This window comes from Oncorhynchus nerka, linkage group LG20 (genome assembly GCF_034236695.1).
Source record: "Oncorhynchus nerka isolate Pitt River linkage group LG20, Oner_Uvic_2.0, whole genome shotgun sequence".
Lineage (NCBI taxonomy): Eukaryota > Metazoa > Chordata > Actinopteri > Salmoniformes > Salmonidae > Oncorhynchus > Oncorhynchus nerka.
In genome coordinates, this window is record NC_088415.1 from 20,385,268 (window position 1) to 20,411,206 (window position 25,939).

The following is a 25,939-nucleotide window of genomic DNA, read 5'->3' on the forward strand; positions in this document are numbered from 1 at the left end:
AGCTCTTACACAGTGTAACGGTCGTTGTATGAAGAAGGTGTGGACCAAAGGTGTGGACCAGTGTTCATGGGAAGCATGAAGCATGAACACTGAGACAAAATAACAAAACGTAACAACACGAAACAGTTCTGTCTGGTGTAGACACAAAAACAGAAAACAACTACCCACAAGACACAGGTGGGAAAAGGCTACCTAAGTTTGGTTCTCAATCAGAAACAACAATAGACAGCTGCCTCTGATTGAGAACCACACCCGGACAAACACACAGAAATAGAAAACATAGAACACAAAAACATAGCATTCCCACCCCAACATTACCCCCCAAAGGTGCGGACTCCGGCCGCAAAACCTAACCCTATAGGGGAGGGTCTGGGTGGGCATCTATCTGCGGTGGCGGCTCTGGTGCGGGACGTGGACCCCCTCGCCGCGGGCCCCGGACAGGAGAGCGACTCTGGCAGCTCCGGACAGGAGGGCGACACTGGCAACTCCGGACAGGAGGGTGACTCTGGCAGCTCCGGACAGGAGGGCGACTCTGGCAGCTCCAGACAGGAGGGCGACCCTGGCAGCTCCGGACAGGAGGGTGACTCTGGCAGCTCCGGACAGAAGGGCGACTCTGGCAGCTCTGGACAGGAGGGCGACTCTGGCAGCTCCGGACAGGAGGGCGACTCTGGAGGGAGGAGACGCAGAGACAGCCTGGTGTGTGGGCTGCCACAGGGCCCATCGGGCTGGGGAGACCTACAGGAGGCCTGGTGCGTGGAGGAGGCACCGGATGAACCGGGCTGTGGGGGAGCACTGGAGCGCAGCCTTGGCACCACTCCTCCAGGCTGAATGCCCACTTTAGCCCGGCCCCTCCAGAATGCAGGCACAGCTCGAACCGGGTTGTGGGAGACCACTGGAGATCTGGTGCTTACCACACCTCTCCCTTAGGCTCAATGCCCACTTTCGGCCGGCACGGTCGGAGCGCAGACATAGGGCGAACTGAACCTTCCCAGCGCTCCGGAGACACAGTACGCAGAGCCGGCGCAGGATACCCTGGACCGAAACGGCGCACCGGAGACCAAACGCGCTGAGCTGGCACAAGCCGCCCTGGCTGGATGCCCACTCTCGCATGGCACTTGCAGGGGGCTGGCATGTAGCGCTCCGGGCTATGAGTGTGCACTGGAGACACCGAGCGCTTCACCGCATAACACGGTGCCTGACCAGTACCACGCTGCTTCCGGTAAGCACAGGGAGTTGGCTCAGGTCTCTCGCCTGACTCCGTCAATCTCCCCGTGTGCCCCCCCAAAAAAGATTTTTGGGGCTGCCTCTATAGCCTCCTGCGCTGCCTTGCCTCATATCACCGCCTCTCCACTTTAGCTGCCTACAGTTCTTCTTGCGGGCGGCGATATTCCCCAGCCTGTCTCCAGGGTCCCTGTCCATCCAATATCTCCTCCCATGTCCAGGAGTCCTGAACTCTCTGCTCCCTGTTACCACGCTGCTTGGTCCGTTTGTGGTCGGTTGTTCTGTAACGGTCGTCGTAGGTGTGGACCAAAGCGCAGCGTTGGGAAGTGTTCAAGATTATTTATTTAAAAAACTGAACACTGAGACAAAATAACAAAATGTAACAACACGAAACAGATCTGTCTGGTGCAGACACAAAAACAGAAAACAACTACAGGTGGGAACAGGCTACCTAAGTTTGGTTCTCAATCAGAGACAACGATAGACAGCTGCCTCTGATTGAGAACCACACCCGGCCAAACACACAGAAATAGAAAACATAGAACACAAAAACATAGAATGCCCACCCCAACTCACGCCCTGACCAAACCAAAATAGAGACATGAAAAGGATCTCTAAGGTCAGGGCGTGACACACAGCCTGGAGGTGTGTTGGGTCATTGTCCTGTTGAAATACAAATGATAGTCCCACTAACTACAGATGGGATGGCATATTGCTGTGGTATGCCTTGAATTCTAAATAAATCACACACAGTGTCACCAGCAATGCACCCCCACACCTTTACACCTCCCCCTCCATGCTTCACGGTGGGAACCGCACTAGCGGAGATCTTCCGTTCACCTACTTTGCGCCTCACAAAGACACAAAATCTAAAATGTGGACTCATCAGACTAAAGGACAGATTTCCACCAGTCTAATGTCCATTGCTCGTGTTTCTTGGCCCAAGCAAGTCTCTTCTTATTATTAGTGTCCTTTAGTAGTGGTATCTTTGCAGCAATTCAACCATGAAGGCCTGATTCACAAAGTTTCCTCCGAACAGTTCATGTTGAGATGGACACATGACATCCCAGAAAAATTGGAGTTGTGCCTGTTTTTCACACGCGTATCTGCCCTCTCATTGGCTAGAATGGTCCCACCTGATCTTGACTCCCCCTGACCACCTTCTGGTCTGGATACCAGTCTCTTCAGCTAACATTCCACTCCTTGCCACTCCTTGTAATTCCCAAAGAGTCTTTGGCACATGACATGGAGTATAGAGAGGGGATTAGCTAGAGAGAATGGTACCCAGACTAACTACTGCCTTCCATATTTTAAGCCATTTATTTTCATTGTTAGACCGGCCACTTGAGTATCTGGTAAATATAATGGATAATCTGTGGTCACACACGATAATTGAAATGTGCTAGTCACACGCGATATATCAATTGGCCCAAGGGGGGTGCTGAATCATTAGTGGAGGACGACATGTTTACTATTGTCTTGTTTATTATGTATCCTCCTTTTTAATTAATGTCATATTAATGTCATTTCCAAGATGAAAGCCCTGATTAAATATCCATGTGGTACACAGGAACTGCAGTGGTCAAAACTTGATAAAGAGTGGTTTATTTGTACTTCGTAGCTATGAGACTAATACAACTCCTAAATGCCAGTACAGCACAGCGCTGCAGCTGCAGCAACACTGCCCAAGTCTCGCATCATTTCCCCTAGGTTGGGTTCTGTTGGTAATTGGTGGAGATCTTAAGAATTCTCTTTTCGATTCCCCAGGGTTTGATGAATACTTCACCTCGCTCACCCTGGAGAATAATCGCCGGAACGTGTGGTTCGCCGAGTTCTGGGAGGAGAACTTTGACTGCAGGCTCCTTAGTTCCTCCAAAAGAGAGGACACCAGCAGGAAATGCACAGGTAGGTGGCCAACAGAGATTTGTTTAGTTATGTGGTTAAGTTTTTTCATGTTTGTTTGTTTGTGGGAGGGGTCATTACTATTGGCAATGGTGCACTATGAAAAGCATACCGATGTAGGATCTACATTTGATTACCCTGTTGCAGGTGAACCTTCCTGCAATGTGGGAAATTTGAAGTTTAAAAAGGCTTCTGAAGTTTGCAATTTCCACTTAGAAATGTCAGACTCGATTTTCTCGCAAGAAAAATATATCAACCCCTTCAAAAATGTCCATTAATTATAATCCACGTAATAATTCACACTTCCTGTTGGTGCAGGATTATGTTTTTATAGGTATCTTAAGATAATGGTAGAACACATCTTTACAAATGAGGACTCTGAGGTGTAGTCCGCTGGATAATGTAAATAGCTGGTCCTACTGGGATAGTAAAGTTGTGCCCAGCTGGGTAATGGCATCATGCCAGCAGTGCTAAGATGTGATATGTATGCTAAGTAGGTAGTAGAGCAAACATGCATGCCATTTCGAGAGGTGCTGAGCAGAGGAACTACACAGAAATGTGAAATGTTGAAAGTAAGTAAAGCTCTGCCACAGTAGCTCACTTGATGCTCCCAAAGAGCTTTATTACTGACAATGTTTTGATCTCGCTGCAAGCATTATTTGCAATGAGGTGTGTTGGGACTTGCGAGTATTGATAGTGTGGAAGTGTTGCATACTGTGGTGGATACTTTCTATCCTCTAGGTATGCCAGCAAAGGGCGAAGATGTACAATGTCACTGAGTCAATGCTAGTGACAGGGATTGATATATTTTATATGGCTTATGGCTGAGATGTACTGCTGACCATACAGTAGCTAGCTATAGCTATAGCAATGCTAGTGACAGGGATTGATATATTTTATATGGCTTATGGCTGAGATGTACTGCTGACCATACAGTAGCTAGCTATAGCTATAGCAATGCTAGTGACAGGGATTGATATATTTTATATGGCTTATGGCTGAGATGTACTGCTGACCATACAGTAGCTAGCTATAGCTATAGCAATTAGAGCGACAGGGATTGATATATTTTATATGGCTTATGGCTGAGATGTACTGCTGACCATACAGTAGCTAGCTATAGCTATAGCAATGCTAGTGACAGGGATTGATATATTTTATATGGCTTATGGCTGAGATGTACTGCTGACCATACAGTAGCTAGCTGTAGCTATAGCAATTAGAGTGACAGGGATTGATATATTTTATATGGCTTATGGCTGAGATGTACTGCTGACCATACAGTAGCTAGCTATAGCTATAGTAATGCTAGTGACAGGGATTGATATATTTTATATGGCTTATGGCTGAGATGTACTGCTGACCATACAGTAGCTAGCTATAGCTATAGCAATTAGAGTGACAGGGATTGATATATTTTATATGGCTTATGGCTGAGATGTACTGCTGACCATACAGTAGCTAGCTATAGCTATAGCAATTAGAGCGACATGGATTGATATATTTTATATGGCTTATGGCTGAGATGTACTGCTGACCATACAGTAGCTAGCTATAGCTATAGCAATTAGAGCGACAGGGATTGATATATTTTATATGGCTTATGGCTGAGATGTACTGCTGACCATACATTAGCTAGCTATAGCTATAGCAATGCTAGTGACAGGGATTGATATATTTTATATGGCTTATGGCTGAGATGTACTGCTGACCATACAGTAGCTAGCTATAGCTATAGCAATGCTAGTGACAGGGATTGATATATTTTATATGGCTTATGGCTGAGATGTACTGCTGACCATACAGTAGCTAGCTATAGCTATAGCAATGCTAGTGACAGGGATTGATATATTTTATATGGCTTATGGCTGAGATGTACTGCTGACCATACAGTAGCTAGCTATAGCTATAGCAATTAGAGCGACAGGGATTGATATATTTTATATGGCTTATGGCTGAGATGTACTGCTGACCATACAGTAGCTAGCTATAGCTATAGCAATGCTAGTGACAGGGATTGATATATTTTATATGGCTTATGGCTGAGATGTACTGCTGACCATACAGTAGCTAGCTATAGCTATAGCAATTAGAGCGACATGGATTGATATATTTTATATGGCTTATGGCTGAGATGTACTGCTGACCATACAGTAGCTAGCTATAGCTATAGCAATTAGAGCGACAGGGATTGATATATTTTATATGGCTTATGGCTGAGATGTACTGCTGACCATACAGTAGCTAGCTATAGCTATAGCAATGCTAGTGACAGGGATTGATATATTTTATATGGCTTATGGCTGAGATGTACTGCTGACCATAGAGTAGCTAGCTATAGCTATAGCAATTAGAGTGACAGGGATTGATATATTTTATATGGCTTATGGCTGAGATGTACTGCTGACCATACAGTAGCTATCTATAGCTATAGCAATTAGAGCGACAGGGATTGATATATTTTATATGGCTTATGGCTGAGATGTACTGCTGACCATACATTAGCTAGCTATAGCTATAGCAATGCTAGTGACAGGGATTGATATATTTTATATGGCTTATGGCTGAGATGTACTGCTGACCATACAGTAGCTAGCTATAGCTATAGCAATGCTAGTGACAGGGATTGATATATTTTATATGGCTTATGGCTGAGATGTACTGCTGACCATACAGTAGCTAGCTATAGCTATAGCAATTAGAGCGACATGGATTGATATATTTTATATGGCTTATGGCTGAGATGTACTGCTGACCATACAGTAGCTAGCTATAGCTATAGCAATGCTAGTGACAGGGATTGATATATTTTATATGGCTTATGGCTGAGATGTACTGCTGACCATACAGTAGCTAGCTGTAGCTATAGCAATTAGAGTGACAGGGATTGATATATTTTATATGGCTTATGGCTGAGATGGACTGCTGACCATACAGTAGCTAGCTATAGCTATAGTAATGCTAGTGACAGGGATTGATATATTTTATATGGCTTATGGCTGAGATGTACTGCTGACCATACAGTAGCTAGCTATAGCTATAGCAATTAGAGTGACAGGGATTGATATATTTTATATGGCTTATGGCTGAGATGTACTGCTGACCATACAGTAGCTAGCTATAGCTATAGCAATTAGAGCGACATGGATTGATATATTTTATATGGCTTATGGCTGAGATGTACTGCTGACCATACAGTAGCTAGCTATAGCTATAGCAATTAGAGCGACAGGGATTGATATATTTTATATGGCTTATGGCTGAGATGTACTGCTGACCATACAGTAGCTAGCTATAGCTATAGCAATGCTAGTGACAGGGATTGATATATTTTATATGGCTTATGGCTGAGATGTACTGCTGACCATACAGTAGCTAGCTATAGCTATAGCAATTAGAGTGACAGGGATTGATATATTTTATATGGCTTATGGCTGAGATGTACTGCTGACCATACAGTAGCTAGCTATAGCTATAGCAATTAGAGCGACAGGGATTGATATATTTTATATGGCTTATGGCTGAGATGTACTGCTGACCATACATTAGCTAGCTATAGCTATAGCAATGCTAGTGACAGGGATTGATATATTTTATATGGCTTATGGCTGAGATGTACTGCTGACCATACAGTAGCTAGCTATAGCTATAGCAATGCTAGTGACAGGGATTGATATATTTTATATGGCTTATGGCTGAGATGTACTGCTGACCATACAGTAGCTAGCTATAGCTATAGCAATTAGAGTGACAGGGATTGATATATTTTATATGGCTTATGGCTGAGATGTACTGCTGACCATACAGTAGCTAGCTATAGCTATAGCAATTAGAGCGACAGGGATTGATATATTTTATATGGCTTATGGATGAGATGTACTGCTGACCATACATTAGCTAGCTATAGCTATAGCAATGCTAGTGACAGGGATTGATATATTTTATATGGCTTATGGCTGAGATGTACTGCTGACCATACAGTAGCTAGCTATAGCTATAGCAATGCTAGTGACAGGGATTGATATATTTTATATGGCTTATGGCTGAGATGTACTGCTGACCATACAGTAGCTAGCTATAGCTCTAGCAATTAGAGTGACAGGGATTGATATATTTTATATGGCTTATGGCTGAGATGTACTGCTGACCATACAGTAGCTAGCTATAGCTATAGCAATTAGAGCGACAGGGATTGATATATTTTATATGGCTTATGGCTGAGATGTACTGCTGACCATACATTAGCTAGCTATAGCTATAGCAATGCTAGTGACAGGGATTGATATATTTTATATGGCTTATGGCTGAGATGTACTGCTGACCATACAGTAGCTAGCTATAGCTATAGCAATGCTAGTGACAGGGATTGATATATTTTATATGGCTTATGGCTGAGATGTACTGCTGACCATACAGTAGCTAGCTATAGCTATAGCAATGCTAGTGACAGGGATTGATATATTTTATATGGCTTATGGCTGAGATGTACTGCTGACCATACAGTAGCTAGCTATAGCTATAGCAATTAGAGCGACAGGGATTGATATATTTTATATGGCTTATGGCTGAGATGTATTGCTGACCATACAGTAGCTAGCTATAGCTATAGCAATGCTAGTGACAGGGATTGATATATTTTATATGGTTTATGGCTGAGATGTACTGCTGACCATACAGTAGCTAGCTATAGCTATAGCAATTAGAGCGACATGGATTGATATATTTTATATGGCTTATGGCTGAGATGTACTGCTGACCATACAGTAGCTAGCTATAGCTATAGCAATTAGAGCGACAGGGATTGATATATTTTATATGGCTTATGGCTGAGATGTACTGCTGACCATACATTAGCTAGCTATAGCTATAGCAATGCTAGTTACAGGGATTGATATATTTTATATGGCTTATGGCTGAGATGTACTGCTGACCATACAGTAGCTAGCTATAGCTATAGCAATGCTAGTGACAGGAATTGATATATTTTATATGGCTTATGGCTGAGATGTACTGCTGACCATACAGTAGCTAGCTATAGCTATAGCAATGCTAGTGACAGGGATTGATATATTTTATATGGCTTATGGCTGAGATGTACTGCTGACCATACAGTAGCTAGCTATAGCTATAGCAATGCTAGTGACAGGGATTGATATATTTTTTATGGCTTATGGCTGAGATGTACTGCTGACCATACAGTAGCTAGCTATAGCTATAGCAATTAGAGTGACAGGGATTGATATATTTTATATGGCTTATGGCTGAGATGTACTGCTGACCATACAGTAGCTAGCTATAGCTATAGCAATTAGAGCGACATGGATTGATATATTTTATATGGCTTATGGCTGAGATGTACTGCTGACCATACAGTAGCTAGCTATAGCTATAGCAATTAGAGCGACAGGGATTGATATATTTTATATGGCTTATGGCTGAGATGTACTGCTGACCATACATTAGCTAGCTATAGCTATAGCAATGCTAGTGACAGGGATTGATATATTTTATATGGCTTATGGCTGAGATGTACTGCTGACCATACAGTAGCTAGCTATAGCTATAGCAATGCTAGTGACAGGGATTGATATATTTTATATGGCTTATGGCTGAGATGTACTGCTGACCATACAGTAGCTAGCTATAGCTATAGCAATGCTAGTGACAGGGATTGATATATTTTATATGGCTTATGGCTGAGATGTACTGCTGACCATACAGTAGCTAGCTATAGCTATAGCAATTAGAGCGACAGGGATTGATATATTTTATATGGCTTATGGCTGAGATGTACTGCTGACCATACAGTAGCTAGCTATAGCTATAGCAATGCTAGTGACAGGGATTGATATATTTTATATGGCTTATGGCTGAGATGTACTGCTGACCATACAGTAGCTAGCTATAGCTATAGCAATTAGAGCGACATGGATTGATATATTTTATATGGCTTATGGCTGAGATGTACTGCTGACCATACAGTAGCTAGCTATAGCTATAGCAATTAGAGCGACAGGGATTGATATATTTTATATGGCTTATGGCTGAGATGTACTGCTGACCATACAGTAGCTAGCTATAGCTATAGCAATGCTAGTGACAGGGATTGATATATTTTATATGGCTTATGGCTGAGATGTACTGCTGACCATAGAGTAGCTAGCTATAGCTATAGCAATTAGAGTGACAGGGATTGATATATTTTATATGGCTTATGGCTGAGATGTACTGCTGACCATACAGTAGCTAGCTATAGCTATAGCAATTAGAGCGACAGGGATTGATATATTTTATATGGCTTATGGCTGAGATGTACTGCTGACCATACATTAGCTAGCTATAGCTATAGCAATGCTAGTGACAGGGATTGATATATTTTATATGGCTTATGGCTGAGATGTACTGCTGACCATACAGTAGCTAGCTATAGCTATAGCAATGCTAGTGACAGGGATTGATATATTTTATATGGCTTATGGCTGAGATGTACTGCTGACCATACAGTAGCTAGCTATAGCTATAGCAATTAGAGCGACATGGATTGATATATTTTATATGGCTTATGGCTGAGATGTACTGCTGACCATACAGTAGCTAGCTATAGCTATAGCAATGCTAGTGACAGGGATTTATATATTTTATATGGCTTATGGCTGAGATGTACTGCTGACCATACAGTAGCTAGCTGTAGCTATAGCAATTAGAGTGACAGGGATTGATATATTTTATATGGCTTATGGCTGAGATGTACTGCTGACCATACAGTAGCTAGCTATAGCTATAGTAATGCTAGTGACAGGGATTGATATATTTTATATGGCTTATGGCTGAGATGTACTGCTGACCATACAGTAGCTAGCTATAGCTATAGCAATTAGAGTGACAGGGATTGATATATTTTATATGGCTTATGGCTGAGATGTACTGCTGACCATACAGTAGCTAGCTATAGCTATAGCAATTAGAGCGACATGGATTGATATATTTTATATGGCTTATGGCTGAGATGTACTGCTGACCATACAGTAGCTAGCTATAGCTATAGCAATTAGAGCGACAGGGATTGATATATTTTATATGGCTTATGGCTGAGATGTACTGCTGACCATACAGTAGCTAGCTATAGCTATAGCAATGCTAGTGACAGGGATTGATATATTTTATATGGCTTATGGCTGAGATGTACTGCTGACCATACAGTAGCTAGCTATAGCTATAGCAATTAGAGTGACAGGGATTGATATATTTTATATGGCTTATGGCTGAGATGTACTGCTGACCATACAGTAGCTAGCTATAGCTATAGCAATTAGAGCGACAGGGATTGATATATTTTATATGGCTTATGGCTGAGATGTACTGCTGACCATACATTAGCTAGCTATAGCTATAGCAATGCTAGTGACAGGGATTGATATATTTTATATGGCTTATGGCTGAGATGTACTGCTGACCATACAGTAGCTAGCTATAGCTATAGCAATGCTAGTGACAGGGATTGATATATTTTATATGGCTTATGGCTGAGATGTACTGCTGACCATACAGTAGCTAGCTATAGCTATAGCAATTAGAGCGACTTGGATTGATATATTTTATATGGCTTATGGCTGAGATGTACTGCTGACCATACAGTAGCTAGCTATAGCTATAGCAATTAGAGCGACAGGGATTGATATATTTTATATGGCTTATGGCTGAGATGTACTGCTGACCATACAGTAGCTAGCTATAGCTATAGCAATGCTAGTGACAGGGATTGATATATTTTATATGGCTTATGGCTGAGATGTACTGCTGACCATACAGTAGCTAGCTATAGCTATAGCAATGCTAGTGACAGGGATTGATATATTTTATATGGCTTATGGCTGAGATGTACTGCTGACCATACAGTAGCTAGCTATAGCTATAGCAATTAGAGCGACATGGATTGATATATTTTATATGGCTTATGGCTGAGATGTACTGCTGACCATACAGTAGCTAGCTATAGCTATAGCAATGCTAGTGACAGGGATTTATATATTTTATATGGCTTATGGCTGAGATGTACTGCTGACCATACAGTAGCTAGCTGTAGCTATAGCAATTAGAGTGACAGGGATTGATATATTTTATATGGCTTATGGCTGAGATGTACTGCTGACCATACAGTAGCTAGCTATAGCTATAGTAATGCTAGTGACAGGGATTGATATATTTTATATGGCTTATGGCTGAGATGTACTGCTGACCATACAGTAGCTAGCTATAGCTATAGCAATTAGAGTGACAGGGATTGATATATTTTATATGGCTTATGGCTGAGATGTACTGCTGACCATACAGTAGCTAGCTATAGCTATAGCAATTAGAGCGACATGGATTGATATATTTTATATGGCTTATGGCTGAGATGTACTGCTGACCATACAGTAGCTAGCTATAGCTATAGCAATTAGAGCGACAGGGATTGATATATTTTATATGGCTTATGGCTGAGATGTACTGCTGACCATACAGTAGCTAGCTATAGCTATAGCAATGCTAGTGACAGGGATTGATATATTTTATATGGCTTATGGCTGAGATGTACTGCTGACCATACAGTAGCTAGCTATAGCTATAGCAATTAGAGTGACAGGGATTGATATATTTTATATGGCTTATGGCTGAGATGTACTGCTGACCATACAGTAGCTAGCTATAGCTATAGCAATTAGAGCGACAGGGATTGATATATTTTATATGGCTTATGGCTGAGATGTACTGCTGACCATACATTAGCTAGCTATAGCTATAGCAATGCTAGTGACAGGGATTGATATATTTTATATGGCTTATGGCTGAGATGTACTGCTGACCATACAGTAGCTAGCTATAGCTATAGCAATGCTAGTGACAGGGATTGATATATTTTATATGGCTTATGGCTGAGATGTACTGCTGACCATACAGTAGCTAGCTATAGCTATAGCAATTAGAGCGACTTGGATTGATATATTTTATATGGCTTATGGCTGAGATGTACTGCTGACCATACAGTAGCTAGCTATAGCTATAGCAATTAGAGCGACAGGGATTGATATATTTTATATGGCTTATGGCTGAGATGTACTGCTGACCATACAGTAGCTAGCTATAGCTATAGCAATGCTAGTGACAGGGATTGATATATTTTATATGGCTTATGGCTGAGATGTACTGCTGACCATACAGTAGCTAGCTATAGCTATAGCAATTAGAGTGACAGGGATTGATATATTTTATATGGCTTATGGCTGAGATGTACTGCTGACCATACAGTAGCTAGCTATAGCTATAGCAATTAGAGCGACAGGGATTGATATATTTTATATGGCTTATGGATGAGATGTACTGCTGACCATACATTAGCTAGCTATAGCTATAGCAATGCTAGTGACAGGGATTGATATATTTTATATGGCTTATGGCTGAGATGTACTGCTGACCATACAGTAGCTAGCTATAGCTATAGCAATGCTAGTGACAGGGATTGATATATTTTATATGGCTTATGGCTGAGATGTACTGCTGACCATACAGTAGCTAGCTATAGCTATAGCAATTAGAGTGACAGGGATTGATATATTTTATATGGCTTATGGCTGAGATGTACTGCTGACCATACAGTAGCTAGCTATAGCTATAGCAATTAGAGCGACAGGGATTGATATATTTTATATGGCTTATGGCTGAGATGTACTGCTGACCATACATTAGCTAGCTATAGCTATAGCAATGCTAGTGACAGGGATTGATATATTTTATATGGCTTATGGCTGAGATGTACTGCTGACCATACAGTAGCTAGCTATAGCTATAGCAATGCTAGTGACAGGGATTGATATATTTTATATGGCTTATGGCTGAGATGTACTGCTGACCATACAGTAGCTAGCTATAGCTATAGCAATGCTAGTGACAGGGATTGATATATTTTATATGGCTTATGGCTGAGATGTACTGCTGACCATACAGTAGCTAGCTATAGCTATAGCAATTAGAGCGACAGGGATTGATATATTTTATATGGCTTATGGCTGAGATGTATTGCTGACCATACAGTAGCTAGCTATAGCTATAGCAATGCTAGTGACAGGGATTGATATATTTTATATGGTTTATGGCTGAGATGTACTGCTGACCATACAGTAGCTAGCTATAGCTATAGCAATTAGAGCGACATGGATTGATATATTTTATATGGCTTATGGCTGAGATGTACTGCTGACCATACAGTAGCTAGCTATAGCTATAGCAATTAGAGCGACAGGGATTGATATATTTTATATGGCTTATGGCTGAGATGTACTGCTGACCATACATTAGCTAGCTATAGCTATAGCAATGCTAGTGACAGGGATTGATATATTTTATATGGCTTATGGCTGAGATGTACTGCTGACCATACAGTAGCTAGCTATAGCTATAGCAATGCTAGTGACAGGAATTGATATATTTTATATGGCTTATGGCTGAGATGTACTGCTGACCATACAGTAGCTAGCTATAGCTATAGCAATGCTAGTGACAGGGATTGATATATTTTATATGGCTTATGGCTGAGATGTACTGCTGACCATACAGTAGCTAGCTATAGCTATAGCAATGCTAGTGACAGGGATTGATATATTTTTTATGGCTTATGGCTGAGATGTACTGCTGACCATACAGTAGCTAGCTATAGCTATAGCAATTAGAGCGACAGGGAATTGTTGGTACAGTATCTTATATATACCGTCTTTCATCATTTCTTTATGTGCCACATGCTTCAGATCCTTGCACTTACTAAACCACATAAAAAATGTATGTAGAATATCAACAAAGCATATAAGCATTGTACAAAGACACAAAAAGGTTGGTGTAGAGCTGCTTCCATTTCTCCATCTAACCAAGCCGATCCATATCCATATTTATGAATGTCAGGTACTAAGGGGAAGGTTCTTTTTTTGCATTCAAAGCTTATGCATTCAGTACTCTACTCACTGCTCTGGAAAACAGGAAAGGTTATGTGTGGGCTGAAATGTATGTTGAAAGGAGAGAAACTGGAGAAAATGTCAACACTTATTACTTTTGACCTCCTTCAGCTTGTGCCAGTCTCCCACGTTGTAGTCATATTCGTCATGGCCACACAGACTGCCTTTTTTCCTTCTTCTCAAGTTTGCAATGTGAACTGGGAGTCTTTATTTGGTACTTAAATGTGAAAATAACACAGTAATCTCCTTGCACTCTAGCAGCTTTCCCCACAGTGCTGTATAGCGCCCCATTCATCTGTTATTTTGCACTGTGTATTGACGAGCTGCTTTCCTGTTAATGCATCCTTGTTCATTACTGCCTGCGTCTTTCAAATGAATATATTCAGCGTCCATATGTCATGCTTAATGATAGAACCTGTTCACATTAGCACGTTGAAAATGTGCAAAATACCGCAGTCAAAGGATCCCCACCTAAACTAAGTGTGTGTGAGAGAGCGAAGAGATCCCCTACCAACCTGAAGCCATTCATTTAGACATTCAGTATCACCAGTGAATTGAAAATGCCTACAAAATAATCCAAAGGGAAGAGGGAAGAGACCGAAAGGGAAGAGACCGTAATAGAACATGGTGCTGCCAGAGGTGCTAGGAGATGCCTCCAGACCAGGGCTGTCAAACTCATTCCATGGAGGGCCTTGTGTCTGCTGATTTTTGGTTTTAACACCTAGACAACCAGGTGAGGGCAGTTCCTTACTAATTAGTGACCTTAATTTATCAATCAAGTACAAGGGTGGAGCGAAAACCCGCAGACATTCTGACCTCCGTGGAATGACTTTGCTCTAGAAGCTCGTCAAGGCCTTGAACACTCTTAAAATGGGACAAATGTGATACAAATATATAGGGCCAATAGCGACCTGACTTCACTATGAAATATATGCATATGTACATATGGTATTCATTTATACCTGGTTGTCTCCTCCTTGGCTAGCACTTCTTGTTTTACACTTCTACAACAGGACTCTGCAGGACTATGACCCATGCCGTGCTACAGTATATGATCAGGGTGACTAATTCAGTGTGTGACTGTCCTTTTCTTGTCCTTTTTCTTTGGTCCTCTGTAGCTCAATTGGTAGAGCATGGCACTTGCAACGCCAGGATAGTGGGTTCGATTCCCGGGACCACCCGTACGTAAAATGTCTGCACGCATGACTGTAAGTCGCTTTGGATAAAAGCGTCTCCTAAATGGCATGTATTACATATGCCCTCTCCTCTCTCTTGTCCCTCAGGCCAGGAGCGGATTGGAATAGACTCAAAGTACGAGCAGGAGGGGAAGGTGCAGTTTGTGATAGATGCGGTGTACGCAATGGCTCACGCCCTCCACAACATGCAGAGAGACCTGTGTCCTGAGCACTCTGGCATCTGCCCTGTGATGGAGGCAGCCGAGGGGAAGACTCTGCTCAAGTACATACGCAACGCCAGCTTCAATGGTCAGTACATTGGTTATCCCCTGACCATGTTGATTTGTGCATCCTCATTAAAAGTGAAATGCCGCAAGTTTCATATAAGTACATATTTTTCTTTGAAGAAAAAAACTTGAGTTCCAGTGTAATTTGTTTTGTGCAAATACAATTAAACAAGGACAGGTGAGAGGTAAGATAGAAGCATGGACAGTATGTTTGGACAGTATGTTTTTTTCTCAGTCCACCAATAGAATTTGCCATTTCATTTCTGAACATGCAGTCACTACAGGCACTGGATTCTCCTATGTGTGATGTGTTGAGCAACAATTAATTAAACATTATAAATTAAAGTGCCAGCGGACCACATACTGTAAATTCTCCAAATCGTGGAATGTCCAACTCTCTCTGTTCGTTCTACTAGATCAAATTCTATGGAACAATAATTTCTCGATGGGAATGAATGAAGTTTATTGAATTTAGTTGAATTGAATAGAGGAATGATTGGAGGGTGTACAGTAGGGGTGGTGTGTTGTATAAGTATGAGAAACCTTGCCTGGGAGATGGTAAATTGGTATTTCTCAAGTATGTGTTGTTTCTAGGTGAAATGGGTGAAATAAAATGAAATTCTATGTGGCATAACCATTTCTAGAAGAGACTTATGGTCTGAAGGCCAATATTTTCTTTTGGTCTCAGAAAGAATTTAGAAAAGTCTTTGTAGCTGCCAACTTCTCTCCAGTTGGTATTTAACACAATTCATGCGGGGGCACAATTCATGCAAATGTACAAAAATTAATAAGTGTTTCTCACAGCATTCAGAAAAGGCTAACAAGCTGTTGCTGTATTTTGTTGCACTCTTTCTGAACCGATACAGTACCTGCTATGCACTTGCAATAACACTGTCACAGAGGAATGCTCGGCTCACTAAATTAGCCATTGCCCGGTCTACCCCGGCTGATTCAGTATTCAGATTCACTAACCCTTGTACTTGTAAGCCAACATTAGTACTCCCATAGCTTTGACAGACATATCTCTTTGTTCTTTACTGCATCCTGTCTGGACTGTGTTTGTGGGTGCGTGTGCATGTGCATATGCATTTGTATGTGTCCATGTGTGCCGTATTTGTTGCTCTCCCCACGGTGCTTGAGACACAGAGCTGAAGAGAGTGAAATAAGGGGAATAATGAAACAAGAGAAGTGCAGCAGTGGAGCCCCCAGTCCACCCACACTGCTCAACACAGCACAGTAGTAGAGCCCCCAGTCCACCCACACTGCTCGACACAGCACAGTAGTAGAGCCCCCAGTCCACCCACACTGCTCGACACAGCACAGTAGTAGAGCCCCCAGTCCACCCACACTGCTCGACACAGCACTAGTAGTAGAGCCCCCAGTCCACCCACACTGCTCGACACAGCACTAGTAGAGCCCCCAGTCCACCCACACTGCTCGACACAGCACTAGTAGAGCCCCCAGTCCACCCACACTGCTCGACACAGCACTAGTAGTAGAGCCCCCAGTCCACCCACACTGCTCGACACAGCACAGTAGTAGAGCCCCCAGTCCACCCACACTGCTCGACACAGCACAGTAGTAGAGCCCCAGTCCATCCACACTGCTCGACACAGCACAGTAGTAGAGCCCCAGTCCACCCACACTGCTCGACACAGCACAGTAGTAGAGCCCCCAGTCCACCCACACTGCTCGACACAGCACAGTAGTAGAGCCCCCAGTCCACCCACACTGCTCGACACAGCACAGTAGTAGAGCCCCCAGTCCATCCACACTGCTCGACACAGCACAGTAGTAGAGCCCCCAGTCCACCCACACTGCTCGACACAGCACAGTAGTAGAGCCCCCAGTCCACCCACACTGCTCGACACAGCACAGTAGTAGAGCCCCCAGTCCACCCACACTGCTCGACACAGCACAGCAGTAGAGCCCCCAGTCCACCCACACTGCTCGACACAGCACAGCAGTAGAGCCCCCAGTCCACCCACACTGCTCGACACAGCACAGTAGTAGAGCCCCAGTCCACCCACACTGCTCGACACAGCACAGTAGTAGAGCCCCAGTCCACCCACACTGCTCGACACAGCACAGTAGTAGAGCCCCCAGTCCACCCACACTGCTCGACACAGCACAGTAGTAGAGCCCCCAGTCCACCCACACTGCTCGACACAGCACAGTAGTAGAGCCCCAGTCCACCCACACTGCTCGACACAGCACAGTAGTAGAGCCCCCAGTCCACCCACACTGCTCGACACAGCACAGTAGTAGAGCCCCAGTCCACCCACACTGCTCGACACAGCACAGTAGTAGAGCCCCCAGTCCACCCACACTGCTCGACACAGCACAGTAGTAGAGCCCCCAGTCCACCCACACTGCTCGACACAGCACAGCAGTAGAGCCCCCAGTCCACCTACACTGCTCGACACAGCACAGCAGTAGAGCCCCAGTCCACCTACACTGCTCGACACAGCACAGCAGTAGAGCCCCCAGTCCACCTACACTGCTCGACACAGCACAGCAGTAGAGCCCCCAGTCCACCTACACTGCTCGACACAGCACAGCAGTAGAGCCCCCAGTCCACCTACACTGCTCGACACAGCACAGCAGTAGAGCCCCCAGTCCACCTACACTGCTCGACACAGCACAGCAGTAGAGCCCCCAGTCCACCTACACTGCTCGACACAGCACAGCAGTAGAGCCCCCAGTCCACCTACACTGCTCGACACAGCACAGCAGTAGAGCCCACAGTCCACCTACACTGCTCGACACAGCACAGCAGTAGAGCCCCCAGTCCACCTACACTGCTCGACACAGCACAGCAGTAGAGCCCCAGTCCACCTACACTGCTCGACACAGCACAGCAGTAGAGCCCCCAGTCCACCTACACTGCTCGACACAGCACAGCAGTAGAGCCCCCAGTCCACCCACACTGCTCGACACAGCACAGCTGTAGAGCCCCCAGTCCACCCACACTGCTCGACACAGCACAGCAGTAGAGCCCCCAGTCCACCCACACTGCTCGACACAGCACAGCAGTAGAGCCCCCAGTCCACCCACACTGCTCGACACAGCACAGCAGTAGAGCCCCCAGTCCACCCACACTGCTCGACACAGCACAGCAGTAGAGCCCCCAGTCCACCCACACTGCTCGACACAGCACAGCAGTAGAGCCCCCAGTCCACCCACACTGCTCGACACAGCACAGCAGTAGTGGAGCCCCAGTCCACCCACACTGCTCAACACAGCACAGCAGTAGAGCCCCCAGTCCACCCACACTGCTCGACACAGCACAGCAGTAGTGGAGCCCCCAGTCCACCCACACTGCTCGACACAGCACAGCAGTAGAGCCCCAGTCCACCCATACTGCTCGACACAGCACAGCAGTAGAGCCCCCAGTCCACCCACACTGCTCGACACAGCACAGCAGTAGAGCCCACATTCCACCCACACTGCTCGACACAGCACAGCAGCAGTGCACTTTTGTCATGTCTTAGTTCAGAACCCCATGCGAACGTATGAATCTTTCATCTCATACAGCGCTCACACAAAGCTGTCCACACAGATAATTTTGTTCCCTTGGAAATAACGTGAAATATAAAATAGAATGGCATTTGTAATGGTTTTCTATCTGCATGGAGAGCCACGCTGCTTAATTGTTTGCTTACTGGCAGACTGTGAGTGTTTGTGTGTTAATCTCTGTGTGTGTGTGATTCTTTGTATTTCCATGGGCGTAGAACAAGACAGTCTTGTAGTCCTGTCATACCCACTGCTTACACTGTACTATGTCAACACCTTGTCAACAGCAAGATACAGTATGTCAACAACTCTGTTTTCTGTCTGCTGGAAGCAGAAGTGGCAGATTGTTGACTACTACAGCTGTGTGTGTGTGTGTGTTTTTGTTTCAGTTTCATAGTAAAGAGGATTCTGCCTTTCTGCAGCCATATGTTTAGTACAAGTATTGGAAATGTAACACTTTACATGAGCTTGTTGTCTTAAGGGCTACATAGTTGTGTCATAATACTGACATAATACTGATGTCCTTAACATTCATGACAGCTAATGTTATATAATGACAACTGACAATAAATTGCCTTGACACAAACCATTGTTTATCTGCCAAATGTCCAGGCATAAACCTGGTCAGCTGGCTTCCCCAATATACTGTATGTGAGGGAGGAAAGGATGGGAAGTGTTCAAAGTAATGTATTGTTATGTACAATGCATCGACACTAATGGTCCTGCTAGTCTCATGTTTATTACACACAGTTCAGATAGGGCTGAATGGGGCCCTAGACAACCTATTCATATTCTGCACACACAGAGTGAAAGTTGTTTCAGTGACTTCACCTGGGTTATTCAGGGAATTAACTCCCCTCGTCTGAACCCAATTGAGCTCTTCTAATACACCTTGCAGACCATTAACACTGCCATTTCAAAAGCTGGTAGTGAATTAAGGTAGTGAATTGTGTATGACTAATGCACAGGAATCTTATCGAGAAAACTTAAGCAACTTATTGACTTTGATGGTCATACAAACTTTGAGTGTCGGATTGGGTCCTCCCATGAGAGTTCTGCATCCTTTAGGTCTCTTCCTGTATGTATGGTGCATCTAAATGAGCTTGTTTTACTTCCTGTCATCTCTCTGCTTGCTGTATGAGGGGAGATTTTTGTCTTGCTCTTTAGTAGAATGTTCAATGACAAATGTCCTTGGGAGGATAAAAACTGGCATCTAGGCAGCTGACAGTCCCTACTGACACAAAAAGTGTCTAAACTAAAATAAAAGATGTGCAGTGTTGGGGTACAGACTGTATCTCACAAAGACTATGTCCTACACAAACTCAAAGGTAACATGTCCCCCAAAATCATTTTGGACAGGAGTTATCGGTCCTTTTCTATTAACACATTTTAAAGAGCTATTACTACAGTCAATTCCATTCCACATCCGATCTGAGCCCCCCCCCCCCCCCCCGTCCTATATAAAAAATGTTATCTCCTATGCCTTTGAATTATTGTATTTACTGCCAAGGTGTTAAACTGAAGGAGTAATACAGTCTCTCTAACAATGGCTGGATGAGGGCCATCGACCTTACTGGGTGTTGTATAGCGCTCTATATCACATCAAAAGAAACACTTGATTCTCTGGGACCTCCTCATTATGGCGAGGTGTTAACACACAGAAACATATAGATATAAACACACAACCACGCACACACGCACATGAATCAAGCTCCTTATTTCATTTCTCAAATACTGTATTTGTGATGTCATGATGCCACACACAGTATTATCAAACCTCCCCATGTTTGATTGTAAGGAGGGTGTCGGTTTTTTAAATGCTTAATTTGGTCATTGCCAAACATAGGAAGACCCCACTGCTGAAGGAGACACAAGAAAGCCTGGTTGAAATTCTCAAAAACACACCTAAATAAGCCTAAATCCTGGGGAAATGTTCTTTGGCCCAATTAAACGAAATTAGAGCTTTAATCTTTGCCAATACTGATCAGCACTGTGTTTACTGATGACCAAATGAAGCATTCAATGAAAGAACACCCTCAGTCAAACATGGGGAGGTTTGATAATGCTGTGGGGTTGCTTTGCGGCCTCTGGTACTGGGGGCCCCTGAAAATGTTTGAGGCATCATGAAATCAGCATATAATCAAAAATACTGTATTGGAGTACAGTGTTCAACCCGCGTCTAAAAACTGGGTATCCATTGAAAGTTGTGGGTCTTCCAGCAGGACAACAATCTCAAAAACACACAAAAAACACCCAGGAAAGGTTCAAGAAAAGATGCTGGACTGTTCTGGAGTGGCCAGCAAAGAGTCCAGACCTGAATCACATCCAAAACCTACGCGAGATCTGAAAACAGCGTTGGTGGAGAGCACCCCTCAAATATTGAAGAATTAGAGCAGTGTTCTGCTGAAAAGTGGGCCAAATTGCCAGGAGAAAGGTGCAGAAAGCTCATTGATGGCTATAATAACTGTTTGTCTACAGTTATCTTGGCCAAAGGCTGTGAAACCATGTATTAGCTCCGGCATGTAAAAAAAAAAATCCATGCCATTTGTGTTTATTGTGTAAATTACTTAAGTTTACAAAAATACAATTGGTTCTGCAACGTTGAAAATCCAATATGAAGGTGTGGAGACTATATATATATATATATATATATATATATTTTTTTTTTACAAATTCTACTTATTTGACAAGAAATCGGGCATTATGTAAGAAAAGTGCAAGGGTGCCAATATACAGTATTTGGCAACAACTGTACAAACTTTGAATGTCGGATTGGGTCCTCCCATTAGATTTCTGCATTCTTTAGGTCTCATCCTGTTCGTATAGTGCATCTAAATGAGCTTGTTTTACTTCCCGTCATTTCTCTGCTTGCTGTATGAGGGGAGATTTTTTCTTGCTCTTTAGCAGAATGTTCAATGACAAATGTCCTTGGGGGAAAAACTGGCATGTATGCTACTGACAGTCCCTACTGACACAAACTAAAAGGAAAGGTGTGCAGTGTTGGGGTACAGACTTTATCTCATAAGTACAACGTCCTACACAAAACACAAAGGCAGCATGTCCCCCAAAACCATTTTGGACAGGTGTTATTGGTCCTTTGCCTTTAACATATTTTATAGAGGCATCACTGCAGTCAATTCCATTTCCACATCTGCTCCGAGTCCCCCCGTCCTAAATAAAAAATGGTTTCTCCTATGCCTTTGAATTATTGTAGTCACAGCCAAGGTTAACTCACTGTTAAACTGAAGGAGTAATACAGTCTCTCTAACAATGGCTGGATGAGGGCCATCGACCTTGCTGGGTGTTGTATAGCGCTCTATGTCACATCAAAAGAGACACTTGATTCTCTGGGACCTCCTCATTATGGTGAGGTGTTAACACACAGAAACATACAGATGTACAGTGCGTTAGGAAAGTCCTCAGACCCCTTGACTTTTTCCACATTTTGTTACATTACAACCTTATTCTAAAATGGATGGAATTGTTTTTTTCTGTCATCAATTTATATTCCCCATAATGACAAAGCAAAAACAGGTTTCTCGAACTTACAAAAGTATTCAGACCCTTTACTCAGTGAAGCAACTTTGGCAGCGGTTACAGTCTCAAATTTTCTTGCGTATGAAGCTACAAGCTTGGCACACCTGTATTTGGGGATTTTCTCCCATTCTTCTCTGCAGATCCTATCAAGATCTGTCAGATTGGATGGGGAGCATTGCTGCACAGCTATCTTCAAGTCTCTCCAGAGATGTTCGATCGGGTTCAATTTCGGGCTTTGGCTGGGCCACTCAAGGACATTCAGAGACTTGTCCCGAAACCACTCCTGCGTTGTCTTGGCTGTGTGCGTAGGGTCATTGTCCTGTTGGAAGGTGAACCTTTGCTCCAGTCTGAGGTCCTGAGCACTCTGGAGCAGGTTTTCTTCAAGGATCTCTCTGTACTTTGCTCCATTCATCTTCCCCTCGATCCTGACTAGTCTCCCAGTCCCTGCCGCTGAAAAACATGCCCACAGCATGATGCTACCACCACCATCCATCACCATAGAGATGGTGCCATGTTTCCTCCAGACATGATGCTTGGCATTCAGGGTAGAGAGTTCAATCTTGATTTCTTTAGACCAGAAAATCTTGTTTCTCTTGGTCTGAGAGTCCTTTAGGTGACTCTTGTCAAACTCCAAACGGGCTGTCATGTGCCTTTTACTGAGGAATGGCTTCCGTCTGGCCACTGTTTATGTATAGTGTGTTTGAGCGCTACGTAGTCACGGGTCTTTGCAAGTTTTGTTATTTTGTTTTCAGTTTCACTTATTCATTAAAATATGTGGAACTCGAAGTACGCTGTGCCTTGGTCCGACCAACATTATTACGAACATCATGACAAAGCTTCATCTATTTAAGGTATTTATGTATTTTCTTTACATATATATATATATATATATATATATAGTTTATAGTTCAGTTTTATCACGACTTGTAAGCCTCCAGTGCTAGTATTCACTTTTTGCTTGTTTGTAATTTACTAAATAAAACATTCATCTTTATATATATATATATATATATATATATATGGGGGAGGATGAATAAAGATGAATGTTTTATTTAGTAAATTACAAACAAGCAAAAAGTGAAAACTGGCACTGGAGGCTTACAGGTGGTGATAAAACTGAACTATATACTATATATATATATATATATATATATATGTATATATGTATTCAGACCCTTTACTCAGTCAATATATATAGTTGGTTTAAATATATATATATATATATATATATATATATATATACGTTTGCAAAAAATGTCTAAAACCCTGTTTTCGTTTCGTTATTATGGGGTATTGTGTTTAGATTTTTTATTTATTTAACCAATTTTAGAATAAGGCTGTAATGTAACAACATGTGGAAAAAGTCAAGGGGTCTGAATACTTTCCGAATGCACTGTGTACACACACACACACACACACACACACACACACACACACACACACAAAAGTCAGGCCACATACCTGTATTTCATTTCTCCAATACTGCAATACTGTGTTTCTGATTTTATGATGTCTTGCACACACTCAAGATTGCCAGTACCAGAGGCAGCAAAGCCATTATCAAACCTCCCCCATGTTTGATTGTAAGGAGGTTGTTGGTTTCTTTGAATGCTTAATTTGGTTGTAGCTAACATAGGAAGACCCCACTGCTGAATGAGACACAAGAAAGCCTGAAATTCTAAAAAAAAACACCTAAACAATCCTAAATCCTGGGCATCCTTTTTCAAATGAAATTTGACATGAAATCAAGCATTATGTAGGAAAAGTGCAAGTGTGCCAACTGTACATACTTTGAATGTCGGATTGGGTCCTCCCATTAGATTTCTGCATCCTTTAGGTCTTGTCTAAATGAGCTTGTTTTACTTACTGTCATCTCTCTGCTTGCTGTATGAGGGGAGATTTTGGTCTTGCTCTTTAGTAAAATGTTCAATGATGGTGTCTTTTGGGAAAATAACTGCTGTGTAGGCTACTGACAGTCAATACTGACACAAACTAAAAGGAAACGTGTGGAGCGTTGGGGTACAGCTTGTATCTCACAAGACAACGTTCTACATAGGGTTGACAATTCGGGGAACTTTCAGTTAATTCCATGGTTTTCTCGAAATCTTGGTTGGAGGATTCCGGATTTCCTGATTATTCCCTCCTTATTCCAGGAATTCTCCAAACAGGATTTCGGGAAAACCAGAGAATTTATTAAACATTTCTGGAATTTTGCAATTCTTGTCCTATACAAAACACAAAGGCAACGTGTCCCCTAAAACCATTTTGGATATGTGTTATTGGTCCTTTTCCTTCTACAGGTTTTATAGCCAGTTCTATTACGACAGTCGACCTAGCACTCTATGTCACATCAAAAGAGACACTTGTTTCTCAGAACTTCTTTATTATGGCGAGGTCTTAACACACAGAAATGTACAGATGTATACACATATGCACGCACACAAGCATGCGAACACACACAAACACAGTCGCACACACACACGCACACATGCACACTTCATCCAAATCAGGCCATGGATGTCATTTCTCCAGTAGCGTGTTTCAGGTGTCCAGAACCTTCAGTAAGCTAATAAGCCAAATCTATGATTCTCTGCTTGAGACAGGCTGCTACAAATTGGGACCAGATGGGGACCCTATGATTCTGTGGCTGACCTATTTATCTTCATTTCCTGTACAGCATGTGTGATTGAGGTTTGCTTTTGACCTGAGGAAATGTGCAACCGTCTTGTAGAATGGCTACCATATGATATTCCTAATGCAGAGCTGTGATAACCTACAGTTGCACACCTCTCCAATGATGCTGCACATCTATCTAATGGTGTATCACACAGATCTGATGCTGAAGTACTGAGATGTGAAATGTAGGGCTGTGGTGTGGTGTTGGCTAGACTCAGCACATGCTCTTTCACAGGGAACACAGGTGAGGTCTATAGCACAGCAGATCCATCATCAGTCCGTAGGGAGCTAGCTGGTCTTGCTAGCATTATAATGAGGGGAAATGGTCATTATGAATAGGCTATCAGCACATGAACACACCCTGTGGCCCTTGATGCCCACGGAACCTTTTATAGACCGAACAAGGGACACGTGGTTAAATGTAAATTTTTTCTCTCACTGAGGTTGATGTACTGTTGGACCAATGTGCGCTGAAGACTAACCCCAGGCCTTTATTAGTCTTAACTTAAAATATGCATGTGTAATTCAAATCTTCGCACAAATACAGTGTATTTGGAAAGTATTCAGACCCCTTGATTTTTTGGGGACTTTTCATCAAGGATCTCTCTGGACTTACCTAGTTCATCTTTCCCTCGATCCTGAG

At 42.9% G+C, this 25,939-nt stretch overlaps 1 protein-coding gene across 1 annotated transcript in view; it reads left to right on the forward strand.

Annotated features, from left to right (window-relative positions):
- Nucleotides 1–25,939, forward strand: part of LOC115101858 (metabotropic glutamate receptor 7-like) — a 192,388-nt gene that overhangs the window by 113,375 nt on the left and 53,074 nt on the right. The window contains exons 5-6 of the mRNA XM_065005294.1: nt 2,989–3,126; nt 15,389–15,589. Coding sequence (XP_064861366.1) covers nt 2,989–3,126; nt 15,389–15,589 — 339 coding nt within the window. The remainder of the gene's footprint in view (nt 1–2,988; nt 3,127–15,388; nt 15,590–25,939) is intronic.